At 44.9% G+C, this 16,944-nt stretch overlaps 1 protein-coding gene across 1 annotated transcript in view; it reads left to right on the top strand.

The window, feature by feature from the left end:
• Window positions 1–13,864: 13,864 nt before the first annotated feature.
• The window catches only part of CUNH2orf92 (chromosome unknown C2orf92 homolog), a 22,236-nt gene continuing 19,156 nt past the window's right edge, over window positions 13,865–16,944 (top strand). Inside the window, exon 1 of the mRNA XM_035452475.1 lies at window positions 13,865–13,985. Within this exon, the coding sequence (XP_035308366.1) occupies window positions 13,865–13,985 (121 nt within the window). The remainder of the gene's footprint in view (window positions 13,986–16,944) is intronic.

Raw genomic sequence — 16,944 nt, 5'->3', positions numbered from 1 at the left:
GGGACTGTAAGGCTAAAGCAGAAGCATTTACCATGGATTTTAAGGCCCGAGAATTCCAGTCCTTTAGGACTGTGGGGTTTTTTTTATAGTCGTCAGGCAGCTCAGAATCTAATGCTGCTAGGCAATGGTAGTGGATCAAAACCAGTTTTTTGAGGATGGCGTCAATCTGAGACTTAATGGATCTGGTTAGTTTTTGAAAAGGTAGAGGTGACAATTTAAGTAGTCAATCCAGTAGAACAGGCAAGGTAGGAATTAAATGCCTGCAATTCCTTGATAAAGGGAAGGGTTGGAAGAATAGCAGACCCAACGGTCCTCTATAAGGGAGTGGCTGGCTTGATGAGGGGCCTGAACAGTAGGGTTAATTAAGGATAGAATAAGGTCAGCGGAAGAGGGAGCTCCTGGGGGGAAAAATGGTCAGGGGTTCCCTAGTCTGGAGAGGCCCCTAAGGCTAAAGCACATAAGTCAACTATCAGGGGGGAATAGGAGGGGGTGGTCGCAATAGTTGTGAAGCCTTGGCAGCATCACTGGCTCAGTTGAGGATCATCCAGGTGTAGTTGTAGATCTGATAAGGGCTTCCAGCAGCGACTGCAATCAAGGTGATAAACGCCCAAGTAGCCAGAAAGACAGCATCTTTTACCTAAAATTAAGCAGAATTAGAAGGCTTCCCAGGGGCTTCCCCTGGGTGGATTATATAGTTTTAAAAGGCATTTAGGCAACCATCTAGCATTTTTGGCCTGAGTATCAAAAATCCATGTATGTCCTTTTCCCCAAATGAGGACCGGATCTGGTCCGTGCCATTTGTAATTTAGGGGATCTTTCCATAAGGCTTGAGCATAATTTTGAGCCGTTCATGGATGCCAGAGGCGATCCGAGGCTGATTTTTCTGTAGCATCATACATGAGGAAATTTAGCACAGACAATGCATGGTATAGAACTCCTCCTTAGGCAACCTGGTGGCCGTCCGCTCTCTGGAGATCACCATATTGATGCCGAATTTAGTGCGGACATCCAATCCGCATAGCGCACTACACCCCAGAACTCCTGGACTCAAGCGATCCTCCTGTCTCAGCCTCCTGAGTAGCTGGGACTACAGGCGTGTGCCATCTTGCCTGGCCCGTGCGTCCCTTCGGGCTCAGGAGCTGCTGCTGCCCGAGCCGTGGGCTCGCCTCATGTCTACAGAAGCATGGAGGCAGGCGTTTCACTCCCCCAAGTCAGCAGCATGCTGCGTCCCCAAAGGCCCAGCCGTCCCCGCCGCCCGCCGGGACAGGTCCACTGGGCGGGACTAGGCCACACGGGCTGTTCCTGTAGCATGGGTCTCAGGAATTAAGCACAAAATTGCTGGAAAGCTTTGCTAGTATATCCAGACCCATTATCTGTTTTTATAACTTTTGGCACTCCCATGTAAGCAAAACATTTTAAACAGTGACTTATAACATGCCTGGTGGCTTCTCCCATTTGTGGAGTGGCACATTTTTAACTTGCCAAACTCTGTAATGTAGTCACATCCATTCGCCATAAATGGTTGGGGAGCAGGCCTTGAGGATTCATCCTTAAATTAGCTATAGCTATATTGTGGACATATTCCACATTGTTTGATGATTTGACCAGCAGTCTCTCTGGTTAAGCCAAATTTCTTACTTAGACTTTTGCTATTATGAAGAAAGTTACAAGCCTGTCAAGCTTTTTCTATTTAAGGCAAATCAACTGATTTTGTTAATCAGATAATTCATTCCATTTGGCCAGTAATCAGTGAAAGGCCTATTTAATAGGTTGCCCGTGTGACCCATAATCATGGTAATTCTCTTAGGTGAATAACATTTTGAATTTGCTCAAATAACATTTTGACTTGGCTATTACCAGATCCTGTGCATGGAACTGTTTCTGTTACCTTATAAGCCTTAAATACATAGTGACTGTCGGTATACAAATTAAATGAATTATTTACCAGGATTTAAAAGACCATTGTAACAGCTTGCAGTTTGATTATTTGAGCTGAAGCCAGAGCTGTCTGCTCTATCTATTTCTTTCTATTAATAACCTATGTAAGTGGCTCTCCCAATAGAACCATTGGTAAAAATTAACATAGCATATTTTTATAGGACTGCTTTTTACAATTTTGGAAATACAAAGGGATGCATTAGTGCAAATTGTAACAGTCCATGAACTAGAAATTGATTATCAATTCTTCCTGAAAATTGAGCAAAGGCAATCGCCCATAATCATTGTTCTGAAACCATCAATTAAACTGTTGCTTAGAGTAGGAGACATGTATCATACTTAGTTTTCTCCTAAAATCTATATGGCATTTCTGTACCATGTACGCTAATGTTTTAAAATAAGGGTTTAAAATATTTAGGCTGGTAAGACGGGTAGGCGCAACCATAGCTAATTATAGAACTTGTCTACCTTTCTAGTTAGCTGTTTGGGTTTATCTGGATCATTATCTCCTTATAGAATTTTACTTAAAGGATTTAAATCATCATTAGAGGTCTCCCCCCAAAAAAGTACTTAACCAATGAATATTTTATAACAATTTCTAAAAAACTCATTTAAAGATTTTTAAAGTATCTTTTCCAATTGCTATTAAGCCTTAATTTCTTTAGAATATAACATATGTCTTTAACAATTCTCTAGATTTATTTAGAGTTTTTGAGTAGCCTTTTCTAATCTAACCTTCCAGGCTGACAAGCTGTTAAGACCTCATTTGCATGTTAGCTGACCTGCCAACCAGTGAATCTAACAGGTTGGCTCTTTTTTGAGGCTTCTCACAAACCCTTTTCAAAATCATGTATCAACCCTTATTTTCTAGATGTCCTTTTTTTTAATCATAAAAATCTAGGAAGATCTGTATCCTCTCATCTGCCAAATTTTACAGAATCATCCATAGATTTCTCATGTCTCTAAGCTAATGCTATAGGCTTTTGCTAACTTTTTAATTGTTTAATTGACTGTCTCCTAGGGCTCAAATCATAATTTCTCCTGTTAAGACATTGACTGACTGACTGGATGCTCTTTTTGACCATATTAAAGTGATTTTGATATTTTTTAAACAATATCCGAGGCAATGTAAATATCTCTAATCATATCCAAGGCAATTTAGGCATTTCCATTCATCCGCATTATAAATTCACAATCACATCACCCATCCAGGTCAAACATACACATCCAGAAGAAAAAGTAGATGCTTCCTTCTGGTGCTTAGCTCCCAAGCAAATCTGCCTGGAAAAGAGAGAAATCAGGTAGCAGTTTGAGGAGAACACAAAGGTAACTGGAAAGTTACACAAACACTCATATCCAGCAGCAAAACAGCCCCCATTCTCGTCTTGAGGTGACACAAGGAGTTAAGAGAGAAGCCAGTAAAGTGGGGAAGGTTTTGGGAATGGGACTTGTTGGGACTCCATAATGGCCAAGCATTAGTGGGCTTTGGTGGTTCCACATGTCACTAGCAGAAAGATGAAGCTATGCAGGCCTGGTTTGCACTGGGGATGCTGGGAAAGATGTCAGATTTTAGGATGTGTGTGAAAACATAGAGCTTGGCTTGGGGTAGGAATGGAGTGAGATAGATAGAGAGGCATGTAGGATGAAATCTTGGATGTCGGCCAGAGCAAGGGGGAAGGCGTTGTTTTTAACTAAGGCTCTATGGTTCTAGTTTATCATTAAAGACGAGGGAGCCGAATGCTGGGGCGAAAACCTGCTTGATCCGACAGGCAGAGAAAGCACCCCGCTGCCTCCTCCTTCAGTGTCTTCCCAGAAAGAGCAGTTTCTCCTACACGGTCTCAACCAAAAACTCCTTCAACCAGATGCCCCCTTTCTACTTCCTGTGCATCTCTCTTCGTCCTCCTGACCACCTCCCACTCTCTGTGGCTTTTTCCTGTCTATTGGTTGCTTGCTCTGCCTCTCAACCTATGGTTGATCTTACTGAATCCCATTTACAAGATTCAAGCAGAAAGCTCTTGCATTAAAGTTGTGTGCTAGAGTTGAGCCACACCACAGCTAGAAGCAGGTTCCTCCAGTAAACAACACTATCTTGGGGTTCACAGTGTGATCAAAACAGGAAGGATAGATTTGCTTCAGATAGGGAAAACTGGAGAAAGTTGCAGAAATGAGAAGTGGTCAAACTGCATTGGGGGGTCAGGGAGCTATGTGTCTAGACTTTTCAGCCAGCCCACTTTCTCTTTCTTTCCTTTTTTTTTTTTTTTGGTTTTTCGAGACAGGGTTTCTCGGTGTAGCTTTGGAGGCTGTCCTGGCACTCGCTCTGTAGACCAGGCTGGCCTCGAACTCACAGAGATCCGCCTGCCTCTGCCTCCCGAGTGCTGGGATTAAAGGCGTGTGCTACCAATGCCCAGCTTGTTTTGGTTTCTAACAGGCCACAGAGCTGGGTCAGCAAGAAGGCTCAATGTGTAATGATGCTTGCTGCCAAGCCTAACGGCCAGAGTTCTATCCCTGGGCTCTTCTACATGGTGGGGGTGAGAAATGACTCCTGCAAGTTGGCCTCTGACCTCCACATATGCACTGTAACATGAAGTTACAGTGCACACACACCCCAAATTAAAAAAATACATGTAAATAAAACAAAGCACAGGATTGTATGAAATCTTAAGGTAAATGACTCTCAGCCATGCTCAGCCTCTACCTGGGCTGCAGTCCCATCCAAATTCATTCCCAGGTCTTTCCCACTCAGAAGTGTTTGTTCTGTTTACCTGGACCCATTTTCAGCATCTTTTGTTTGTTTGTTTGTTTGTTTTTTAAAAGATTTTTATTTATTACATATACAATCTTCTGCTTACATGACAGGAGAAGGTACCAGATCTCATTCAAGGTGGTTGTGAGCCACCACGTGGTTGCCAGGAATTGAACTCAGGACCTCTGGTCTTCCAGAGGTCAGTGCTCTTAACCGCTGAGCCATCTCTCCAGCCCTGTTTGTTTGTTTTTTGAGACAGGGTTTCTCGGTGTAGCTTTGGAGCTTGTCCTGACACTTGTTCTGGAGACCAGGCTGGCCTCAAACTCAGAGATCCTCCTGTCTCTGCCTCCCAAGTGCTGGGATTAAAGGCGTGCGCCACCACTGCCCAGCCATTTTCAGTATTTCTAATGTAAAGAATTTTATTTCTAGGCAGATTCATACCACCAATTAGAGCAATTAGAGTGGTAAACAAAACCCTGCCTTGAAAAAAACAAAAAAATCAAGGTAGTCTGTATTTTATAAAAATTTACTCCAGGAGCTGGGGACTGGCTGCTCTTCCAGAGAACCCACATGGCATCTCACAACTGTCTTTAACTCCTGTTCCAGGGGATCCAACACCCTCTCACAGATATACATGCTGGCAAAACACCAATGTACATAAAATACAAATACATTTAAAAATTTACTTCATATGAAGTCTGGAGGTATGATGATAGGTTGATTCTCTTTCTCCCAGTAACCATTAATTGCCTGTAGCTTTTCTAGAGTAGGTCTTGTTAAACACTAATTTCTAATTTAAACCACAAACTATTATTCTGTAATGATGCCTCATATAGACAAAGATCATTATTGTAAACATTGCTTGTATTAAAATTATTCTGTATGTGCTTTTGTGTGTGTGTGTGTGTGTGTGTGTGTGTCCTTGTATGTGTGTGTATGCATGCTCTGTTATGCATGTGGAGGTCAGAGGACAACTTGATGGGGTTGGTCCTCTTATTCACTGTGTAGGTTCCGTGGATTAAACTCAGGTCATCAGGCTTGGTGGCAAATGTTCTCACCCGAGGAGCCATCTTGCTGTCTCTTAAACTGCTTTTTTTTTTTTTTTTTTTTTTTTTTTTTTTTTTTTTTTGAGACAGGGTCTAAGTAGTCCTGGAACTTGCTATATAGACCAGGCTGTCCTCAAACTCACAAAGATCTGCCTGCCTCTACCTCCCAAGTACCATAAACTACTTTTTTGAGTTGAGATTTCATACAAATAATACTTTACCTATAGAATACACATAAAATGTGCTGTTTTTACAATGATATTTTACATCTTATGAAGTGTTAAGTATAAAGTAAAACACAAATCTATGGAGTAGAGATTTAGACCATCTTGGGCTGCTGTGTTTTACTTTGTAGAGGCCAGCATCAGAAGTAAAAGAGATACCGCCCAAGTTAGCAGTTATTTTTCCTTTTACTCATTTGAAGTTGGATATTTTCTGTCTTCTGTCTTTGCTAAGGGTGTGAGTGTTGTGTTGTGTTGTGTTGTGTGTGTGTGTGTGTGTGTTTGTGTGTGTGTGTTCTAGTGTTTGTTTTCTTGAGGGTATTTTAGAGAAATAAGCTATCCCTGATGTGATGGGTTGATTTGTGTCCGAATTTAGATGCTGAAATCCTAACCTTGGGGCCTTAGATATGAGTGTATTTGGATTTAGAATCTTTACAGAGGTAAGGAAGTCAAAATGAGGCTACGAGGGTGGACTCTAATCCAGTGTGGCAGAAGATGTCCTTGTAAGAGGCCATTGGATCCATTGGAGGGAAAGTGATGTAGGCATAGGGAGCAGATGGCTGCCTTTAGGCCAAGTCCTAGAAGACATCTTTTCCTCTTGTCCTGAAGAAAGACTCAGTGTTTTCAGTATCTTGATCTCAGACTTCAGACCAAGCAGTGAGGGAATAAATTGATTACATCGCTCATTTTGTGGTACATTGCTATAGTGGCTGTAGCAAGCTAATGCAGAGGGTTTAGCAAGAGTTCTGTGTCTCCTATAAATCACGTCTGCATGTGATTGTGCACATGTGTCTATGACTTTCCTTGTTCCGCTGAGGCAGGGTCTCTCACTGAACCTGAAGCTCTCAGTTTTCACTTAGGTTTTGGTCACAAGACCCAGCAATCCTGTCTCTTCCCATCTTAGTGCTATGGTTACAGGTGTGCTCAGGACCATGTTTAGCTTTTATGTGGGTGCTAGGATCTGAACTCCAATCCATAAGGATGCATAAGTTTGCACAACAAATGCTGTTGACTGCTAAGCCTTGTCTCCAGCTCCCCCCCCCCCCCCCGAGCTTCATCCTAGCCACTTCACGCTGCTTATCCCCTGGCCATAACCACTGCACATACAGGGCTGGCTACATAATTTGTGAGACTAGCACTAAAGGAAAAATACTAGAAAATGTATAGTTAAATATATTCAAATAGTCTCTTGAAACAGTCCAATGCTTCTAAAACTTAACAGAGGACATAGTGTCCTATGAGAAATGACACGACTGCATCAAAACATTTATGCTCACCTTTCTTGTTTTTTTGAGACAGGGTTTCTCTATGTAGTCCAGGTTGTCCTGGAATTCACTCTAGACCAGGCTGGCCTTGAAATCACAGAGGTCTGCCTGTTTCTGCCTCCCAAGAGCTGGGATTAAAAGTGTGCACCACCACACCTGTAAGGAGCCTTGTAACCAGGCAGGCAAAGGCCTGGCTGAAGAAAGATTAAAGGAAAGGGAGCGTAGGCCCACTATGCAGCCCAGCCGTTGTAGGTAAGAGTGAAAATGTGTGGAGTGTGGCAAAGTATGATTAGCACCATTTAGCGAACTATTTAAGGACCAGCTCAGACCTGGGAATTTTAGAGTGTACCATGACTCTATGTCCTGGAGCTGTCCTCCACTAACCTGACAACCAGTCCATCAAGCTGAGTGCTGCCCCATTCTGAGCCCGATTCCATGGACACCGGGCCCTCAGGAGACTCGCTGGCCTGAATCCAGAAGAGCAGAAGTCCCGAGCCCCAACCTGCTGGCCGCTGGAGGAGAGGTACCCCCTGCTGTGAGCCTATTGTCTGTGGTTCTTAGGATTGTTTGCTTATGCTTGTGTGTTGCTTTGACATAAGTGCAAAACTTATACTCAAAACCAACTTGCTGAGTTTGTCATTCCTCCCAGGTCAAAACCTGGTAAGGGCTCGAGACAACACCTTATATAAACACCAGCCAAATGCAAGCCAGAGCGTGCCAGCGGCCTCAAGGCAGGCAGGCCAGAGAGAAGGGGCCACATCGTGCCTTGCAGCCCCTTAAAAACCCATCACAAGTCATCCTGACCTCACCTTGACCATGCCCTGACAGGCGTGGTTAGGCACACCTGTAGCCAGCCCTTAGGGGGCGTGGTTACAGTGTCTCCTTACAACACCTGGCTCGTTTATATTCTTTCTGGTGCTGCACTTTTGTTGTACTGGGTAGCCAGTTATCACTTTGACTCCTGGCTTTGCAGTCTCCAGTCTATGGACCCATCGCTTTTAGGCCTGTGGTGAGACAGAACACCATGGTGGAGAGTAGGATTACTTGACAGAGTAATCTGCTCCTCTTATGATGGCCAAGAAGCAGAGTGGGGCAGGGTCCCAATATCCCTTTGTCTTAGTCACCTTTCTATTGCTGTGAAGAGACACCATGACAATGGCAGTTCTTAGAAATGCAAACATTTAATTGGGGCTAGCTTACAGTTTCAGAGGTTCAGTCCATTGTCATGATGGTGTGAAGCATGGCGGCACACAGGCAGGCATGGTGCTGGAGAAGTAGCTGAGGGTTCTACATCCAGATCCATGGCAGCAGGGAGAGAGAAACACTGGACCTGGCCTGAGCTTTTGAAACCTCAAAGCCACAGTGCCACACTTCAACAAGGCCACACCCACTCCAACAAGGCCACGCCTCCCAATCCTTCTCAAGTAGTGCCACGCCCCGATGACTAAGCATTCAAATGTATGAGCACTCCATTCCTATAAGAGATCCCCTCAAGTGATCTTCCAGCTAAAACCTGTCTCCTAAATAGTAGATCATCTCCAGTCATAAGCCATGGGCTGATGACCAGATCTTTAACATGTGGGCCTTCCAGGTTCAGTCTATAGTGACTACACTTCATTAATGTGATATCCTTTTGTTTTCTTGGTGCTGAGGGTCCAACTCAGGGCTTCCTATATGCCAAGCAAGCCTTTTACCACCAAGGTACATCCTGCCTGTCAATGTGATACGTTATCAATACAGTATTCCTGGTGGCTCTAGCTGCTTCCATTTGGTTTAAGAGGACACAGTTGCATTTTGTCCTGTGAATCCTAAGAGTCCTATTGATTCATTCCCATCTCAAGTTGCAGGGCATGCAGGATTGAAGGAGGCCTCAAAGAGCCAAGAAAATGAACAGTGAGACGGTTGGAATGTCTCTAACATCCCTCTCGGTCCCTGACTACAGACACACTCTTTTCCCAGTATGACCTCACAGAGCACAGATTCCACAACACCCTAGAACTCAAGGATGTTTCGCCTTCAAGAAATGCAGGAGAATGGCTCCCCACTGATGGTGTGCTGGCCGTGGCAAAGATGAGCGACACTGTGTTCTTCTCCTTTGTTCTCTTCCTGGGAAGCCCGTGGAGCATAGAGCCCCACTCTATCTCTGTGACTGAAGGTACCATCACAAGTATATTGTCATGGCAACTGGAGGGATGGAAGATTTACAGGGAGCCCCAGCCAGACCGGCTGGTGGGCCCCTCCTGCCGAGGTTGGGACGGTGAGCCCTCCTACTTTCTCTACTTCCCTCAGTTCACATGAGGCTGGACTCCTTGGGAGAAGGGGATATCTTAAGGGAAGTTTTCCTTTTTTGCTTTGTTTTTCTGACCCACTGGGTTTATCTACCTGTGTTGTATCCTCAAATTCTAGAGCTTCATAAGATGATTCAGACTTAGAAATGTCAACTCTTCATTATAAAATATTTTCAAACATCTCAGAAGTAGGAAGATCAACAGAAAGAACAGCTATGCACAAATCATCCCAATCTTGTCCACACATACATATTTTAAAAATTAGTATATGCTAAGCTGTGTGTGGTGGCGCACACCTTTAATCCCATCACTTGGGAGACAGAGGCGGGCAGATCTCTATGAGTTCGAGGCCAGCCTGGTCTACAGAGTGAGGTCTACAGAGTTCCAGAACAAGCTCCAAAGCCACACAGAGAAACCCTGTCTTGAAAAATCAAACAAAAAATTAGTATGTATTAACTATGCAAACAGGTTCATTATGACATTTTTGTACTTGTATGTATTTGTTCATATCCACCCGTTACATTCTCTTGTTCCCTTACCACTCTCTCCAGTTGTCTTCCTCATGCCAATTAGTCCCTCTTGTAATTTCATCTCTTTAAAAAAAAATAGCCAGTGAGTTTCATTAGGTTGCTTCCAGGAGGATGGGTGAGGAGTTGTCTACAGAAGTGTCTTACTAGTGTTGGATCCACTGAAGAAACTGCCCACCCCCGCCCCACTCTCATCAACTGCTTATAAATCTTCAGGGAAGGGTGAGACCTTGTGGACTCACCCCCTCCATGACAGGATGCCGGCTGGCCTAATGTGGAGATTTTGTGCGGATAATCACGGCTGCGATGTGTACAAGAGTGTGATGGCCACATCATACCCAGAAGTCATTCCTCCACACACTCTCCACCTTCCTCCAGCACTTAAACTCTCATCTTCCCTTCTGCAGAGTTCCCTGAGGCTTGGAAGGGATGATGTAGATGCCCCATGTATGGATGAGAATTCAAAATTCACTATTCTCATCGCTTTGACCAAGTATGAGCCTCTGTCGTCCACCCTGCTCGCTGCAAACAGAAGCTCCTCTGATTGAGACAGTGCTGTTGTGTAGACGTAAACAGAGTTACTTGACAGGCCCATCCTGACTGCAGAGCAGGGCAATAGCAGTAGCTTCCAAACTAGAGCCCACAACCTCCCCAGCCATGGGCTTTTGAGCAGGCTTAAGTTACCAGACATGAATTCTCTCCCCTAGAGCGGGCCTCAAATCTAATTAGAAGCTGGTTGGTTGCCCCCATAACAGACTTGCCACTGTTGCGCCATTGAGTATAGTTTGAATGGCTACTTGGTGGAGTGGTGTGCAGGACCCACCTGAGTGAGACTTGATAACAGGGGCTGTAGAGATGCATCACTGATGAAGAGGACTTGTTGTTCTTGCAGAGAACCCAGGTTTGATTGCCAGCACCCACATGGCAGCTCATTAATAATCCGTAACTGCAGTTCCAGGGGATCTGACACATGTACATGTTATACTTACATACATGTAGGGAAAAACATTCATACACATAAAATAAATAAAGAGAAAATGACAATGACAATTTCTCCCCAACAGCCTGAAAAGTGCCTTCCAACACTATGGCTGGGGGGAAACTTCCAGTCCAGCCTGGCTTCATTTCTCTGTCTTGCTACCAGATTCATGTGATATCTTTAGTAATGGGATAGACCAACAGTCATGGCAATTCTCCACAATTCTGTGGGGACCTCAGAAGACTTTCTAAACAAATAGTAGAGAGGCAGCCCACTCCTGGCACTGAGACTTTGATTTAATAGGCCATGGCTTCTGGAATAACTTTGTATGTCCATACAGGGTACCTTCAAACTGTTTCCAAATTTTTATTTTCAAAATTAGCTTACCAAAGGCCAGCAGGATGGCTCAGTGGGTAAGGGTGTTTGCCAGCAAGCTTGATGATGTCAGTTTGAGCCCCAGGACCCACGTGGTAGGAGGAGAGAAGTGACTCCTGCAGATTGTCCTCTGACCTCTGACCTCTCCATGCACATCAGGGCATATACATCCATACATACACAAATTTTAAGAATAGCACATGTCATGTTTCCTTAGGGCTTTCACACACTGTTAGCTTTGGCGGACCCTCCCTCCCTCCCTCTTACCCATTCTCCCCTTGTCACCTTATTGCTCCCACCCCCCAGCCTTCCCCTTTTTAAAAAAAATTAAATTATTTATTAAGGTTTCTTCGAGACAGGGTTTCTCTGTGTAGCTTTGGAGCCTATCCTGGCACTCACTCTGGAGACCAGGCTGGCCTCGAACTCACAGAGATCCGCCTGCCTCTGCCTCCCAAGTGCTGAGATCAAAGGCATGTGCCACCACCACCTGACTCTACTTTTTCTTTTTTACTCTGTGAACTCTATCCTCCTTCCTTATTTGTTTCTGAGACACAGTCTAACTATATAGCTGTGGCTATCCTGGAACTCGCTCTGTAGACCAGCATGGCTTGAACTCACAGTGATCCCCCTGCCTCTGCCTCCCAAGTGCTGGGACTAAAGGCTTGCACCACCATGTCCAGATCTTCCTTCTCACTCTTTAAAAAAATATTTACTTTATTAAAAAATGTGTATGTGTGCATGTGTGTGTTGGGGGTGGATATTGGTATGTGCTCATGGATGCAGGAGCCTGAGGAGGCCGGAAGTGGCCATCAGCTCCACTGGAGTTGGAGTTATTGGCAGGCAGTTGTGGGTGTGTGAGCAGAACTCAAACCGTCATGAAAAGCAGTATGCACTCAACCGCTGAGCCATCTCTCCAGCCCACTCCTTCTTACTCTTACAGACTCGTTCCTCCATCTTGTGAGCCGGTTTCTAGTTTCCTATGCTCCGTATACACAGACTCCCACATAAATGTGCACACATGAAGATTAGGAAATAGAGTCCTCATGTGAGAGAGAACATGTGGTGTTTTGGCTTTCTGGACCTGGGTAACTTAACATATTTTTCAGTTCCATTCATTTTCCTGCAGATACTGTCACTTCATTTGCCCTTGTGGCTGAATAAAATTCCACGGTGTTAATTGCTCCATATTCATCTATTGATGGACATCTAGGCAGATCCATTTTCTTGCTAGTGTGACTAGAGCAGCCATCAATGCAGATGAGCAAGTAAGGAATGCTGTAGCTGTGTCATTGGAAATCTCATTTTTAGTTTTTTTTTTCTTTTTGCAAAACCTCCACACTGACTTCCATAGTAGCTGCACTAATTTACACTCCTACTGACACATTCCCTTTCTCTACGTCCTTACTAGCATTTGCTGTCATTTGCTTTCCACCTGGGATGACAATGACATAGAATCTCCAAGTAGTTATGGTTTGTCTTTCCTTGATGGATAAGGATGTTGAACACTTTAAAAAAATATTTATTGGGTTGTTGTTCTCCTCCTCTTTTCTCCTTCTTGACTTTTTGAGACAAGGTCTTCCTACGTGGCCCTGGCTGTCCTAGAACTTGCTATGTCAATCAGGTTGGCCTCAAACTCAGAGATCCACCTGCCTCTGCTTCCTGAGTGCTGGTCCTATAGGTATGTGCCACCACGCCCAGCCAATACAGCCAAATTTTGGATTGGGTTGTTCCTTCTCTTGTTTATTTTGAGGGGTTCTTTTTATATTCTCTATATTAATTCTGTGCCATATGCATGATAGGCAAAGGATTTCTTCCAGCTGCAGGCTGTCTTTCCTAAAGTGCACACACTAGCTGTCAATGATCTGACAATTCTCCTAATAGTGACATGACGTCTTTGGGAGAGGGGTCTGCTTGTTCTTTTAATACTGGCTCCAAAGCCTGTGTAGTGCTGCAGTCAGTTTAACTATGGCAGAGAAAAGACATGAGGCACTTCTTTTAAGTGGTAAGCCAAATGTCCTTGACTATAGGAAGAAAGGGATTGAGTGTTGAGGTTGGTATGATGTACAGTTGGGATGAACTGAACTCGGGCCCTTTGCTCTGCCACTGAACTTTAGCCTCAGCCCTAGAGTCAATCTTCTATCCATGCCACAAACAAAATCAGTGCCTGTTTGGTATTATACCACAGACGGTAAGAGTTATGGCCACCTTGCATGATAAGTAACAGTTAAAATGGAAAAGACATATGTACATATGAGAAAAAGCATACAAGGGCTTTGGTTCTGTTCACAGCTTCAGGTAGCCATTGGAGTCTTGGACTGTATCCTTCATGGTGGGGTGAGACATGGATAGAAGTTACTTATTTTTGAGACAGGATCGTGTCATTCAAGCTGGCCATGACTTTGGCCCGAAGGCAAGTTTGGCCAAGACTCCTGGTCCTCCCCGATTCACCCCCTAAGTACTAGGAGCACAGGTGTGCACCATCATGCCTGCCCTACTGGGCAAAGATTTAATCACCACAGCAAATCTCGTTTCTTCCACAGGTGTGGAGAATAGCTTTTCCTCAAGTTCAAAGCATCTTGATGAAGATCTGACTAAACTATTTGGTAAGTCGTCCTGAGGAACCTGAGGCTGGGTTTGAAGAAGTCACGTGCTTGTCTCAGGTCACTTGTTCTGTGGTTTGGGCAGGAAGGAAGGCGAGTGTTCTGCCTTGTGGCTAAGAATCTGTTCCTCTTAAGTGCCCAGGTGCCAAAACATGTTAAGCAAATGGTTTCCAAACCGAACTTTGGTAAGACCTCTGCTTTACAAATGGGGGCAGGTGGTGGAGTCAGCCGTGCCACCTGGAGGGTCACTGAGGCAGCGACCCACCTTGGCCCCCCACATCACGCCTGCCCAGATGATTTCTGCTTAGCAGAGAGTATGAGGCCCTAGGCTGAGCTGGGAACCATCAGAGGGACATTAAAGGACACTTCTCCCTGTCCTCAGTATTAGATTCAGTAAAGAGGTATTTTTATGGTGCTAGGAGACAAACCCAGAGCCCCATGCTTGCTAGGCAAGTACCCTACCATTGAGTTACAGCCCCAGTCTTGTAAAGTTTAGGTGTTCGGGTTGTAGAATATTACTTTAAGGTATGCTGTGGAACATGTTGTTTATGCTGCATTTGTTTAACTCTGTGAGGCTGTGTTAATTTGCCTGCCTAAAACACCTGATGGTCGAATAAAGAGCTGAATGGCCAATAAGCAGGTCAGGAGAAAAGACAGGCGGAGCTGGCAGGCAGAAAGAATAAACAGGTAGAGAAATCTGGAAGGAGAGAGAGGAAAAAGGAATGAGAGAACGAGGGTAGGAGGACGCCAGGAGTTAGCCACCCAGTCAGCCATGGAATAAGAGTGAAAGTAAGATTTACAGAAGAAAAGGAAACCGCCCAGAGGCAAAAGGTAGATGGGATAATTTGAGAAAAGCTGGCAAGGAACAAGCCAAGCTAAGACCAGGTGTTTATAAGCAAGAATTAGTCTCTCCGTGTATGATTTATTTGGGTGCTGGGTGGCGGAGCCCCTCAAAAGAGACAAGGGGTTAAGAGTAAACAACCAACTGCATGTTTGTTGTTTTTGTTTTGAGACAGGGTCTCACTGTGTAGCCCTGGCTGACCTCCCACTCAGAGCTGCATCTGCCTCTGCCTCCCAGTTGCTGGAACTAAAGGTATGGACCAGCAGGCCCAGCCAGTCAAGTTTGAAAGCCTTCTGGGAGACTCCAGGCTAAGAATTGCTGGGGGAGCAGAGGTTCAGGGAACAGTTCTGAACCACAGTGGTCTGCTGAGGAAGCAGAAGGGTGGCAGAGACACCCACCTTCTGCAGAGTGGTTCTTAGCCCTTCCTGGCAGGGCCCACTTCTTCCTCCTGAGGTCTGCTCAGCCTTGGGCTGGTGTTCTGCCTGCTTGGGCCCAGCATTTTTTCTTCTCCCCTCAGCCCAATTCTGGCTTTGCTGCTCTTGGTTAACATGTCAGTATATCTGGTCATGTTTGATATATCCTCGTACATGTCTAGATGGCCCAGTGACACAAACAAAGAGTGCTTCTGTTCCTCTCTGTCAAAGTAGCTCAGGCTAGAGCCAGTTGCTTTGAGATCACCTATATGAACCTTCCCTGGTAATTGTGTCTCTTGGCAGCGGGACGGTGTCTGCCATTCCAGACGCCACATCCAGTACACCCTCCTTTCCAGACCTGAGGAAGAACAGATAGGGAAGTGCAAGCTCAGCATTTTAAAAAATTTTCTATCCAGGCTGGGCATGGTGGCTCACGCCTTTAAACTCAGCACTCAGAAGGCAGAAGCAAGCTGATCTCTGTGAGTTTGAGGCCAGCCCAGTCTCCATAGTGAGTTCTAGGACAACCAAGGCTATATAGTGAGACCCTGTCTCAACCACCCTCCAAAGCAAAAATAAAAATTTTCTGTCTAAAGAAGCAATACTCTTCCTGGGTCTCAGTTGTCTTTTGAGGCCCTCTGGGTGTTGTCTGGCCTTGACCTATCTGCCAGGGAGGGTGGGAAAGGAAGCTTCTCTGGGGTATGGACTTCGAGGCTTCAACCACAGACGAGATGCAGGAGGAGGTGAGAGTATCTTGAGATAGAAAAGCATAGACTCTGTGACAGAGAACTCATTCTTCTGTCCTGTGTGAATGACACCCTTGTTTCTTTCGTGTATCACCTGTTTTTTGTTTTTTTGTTTTTTCCATTTTTACCCACATATTCCACAGAGCAGAGCATGGACTGTGTTCTCAGCCGCTCCAGGGTTGGTGGTGAGGTATTTGGTCCTGAGCACAAGCTTCACACTGACCCTGTGTTCAGTGCCTTACCAATTTCCACAAAAGTTCTGAGTTAAACCCTCCCATCCTGCTGCTGAGGGCACCAAAGGTCTAAGAGCTGAAGTTATTTCCCAAGATCATATTCTGGCAGGCATCTAACTGGGATTTGGGTCTGTGCCTATTGGCTCCAAAATTATGGTGGGCTTCATAGTGTTAAATAAAGGAAAAGGAGAATGGCATAGGTTGTTGGTTCATGAAAAGAGCTGGCATGGAATTGCCCTCAGGAATGAGGCTCGTTGGGAGAAAGTGCCTACAGACCATGATAGAACCCAGCAGCTGGAGAGCGTTAGAAAGGAACGGTACAGCGGGTTAAAGTCAGCACATCAGGCCTTAGGTGAGGCAGGAGAGATGACTCAGAGAGTAAGAGCACTGGTTGCTCTTCCAGACGTCCTGAGTTCAATTCTTATCAACCACATGGTGGCTCATGGCCATCAGTAATGGGATCTGGTGCCCTCTTCTGGCATGCACTGTATACATGATAAATAAATAGATCTTAAAAAAAACCAAACAAATGGTGATCAACAGTGACTTAGGGAAGAAAGGGGTTTGTTTTGGCTTATGGCTCCTGAGGAATCGAGTCAATAATGGCAGAAAGGGCGTGGCATGTCAATAGGAGCAGGAAGCTGGCTGACTAGGTTTGTGTCCACAAACAGGAGGGAGGGCACACATAAGAACATGAGCACACACACACACACACATACACACACACACACA

This window comes from Cricetulus griseus (genome assembly GCF_003668045.3).
Source record: "Cricetulus griseus strain 17A/GY chromosome 1 unlocalized genomic scaffold, alternate assembly CriGri-PICRH-1.0 chr1_1, whole genome shotgun sequence".
NCBI lineage: Eukaryota > Metazoa > Chordata > Mammalia > Rodentia > Cricetidae > Cricetulus > Cricetulus griseus.
This window is presented reverse-complemented; position numbering and strand designations above follow the sequence as displayed.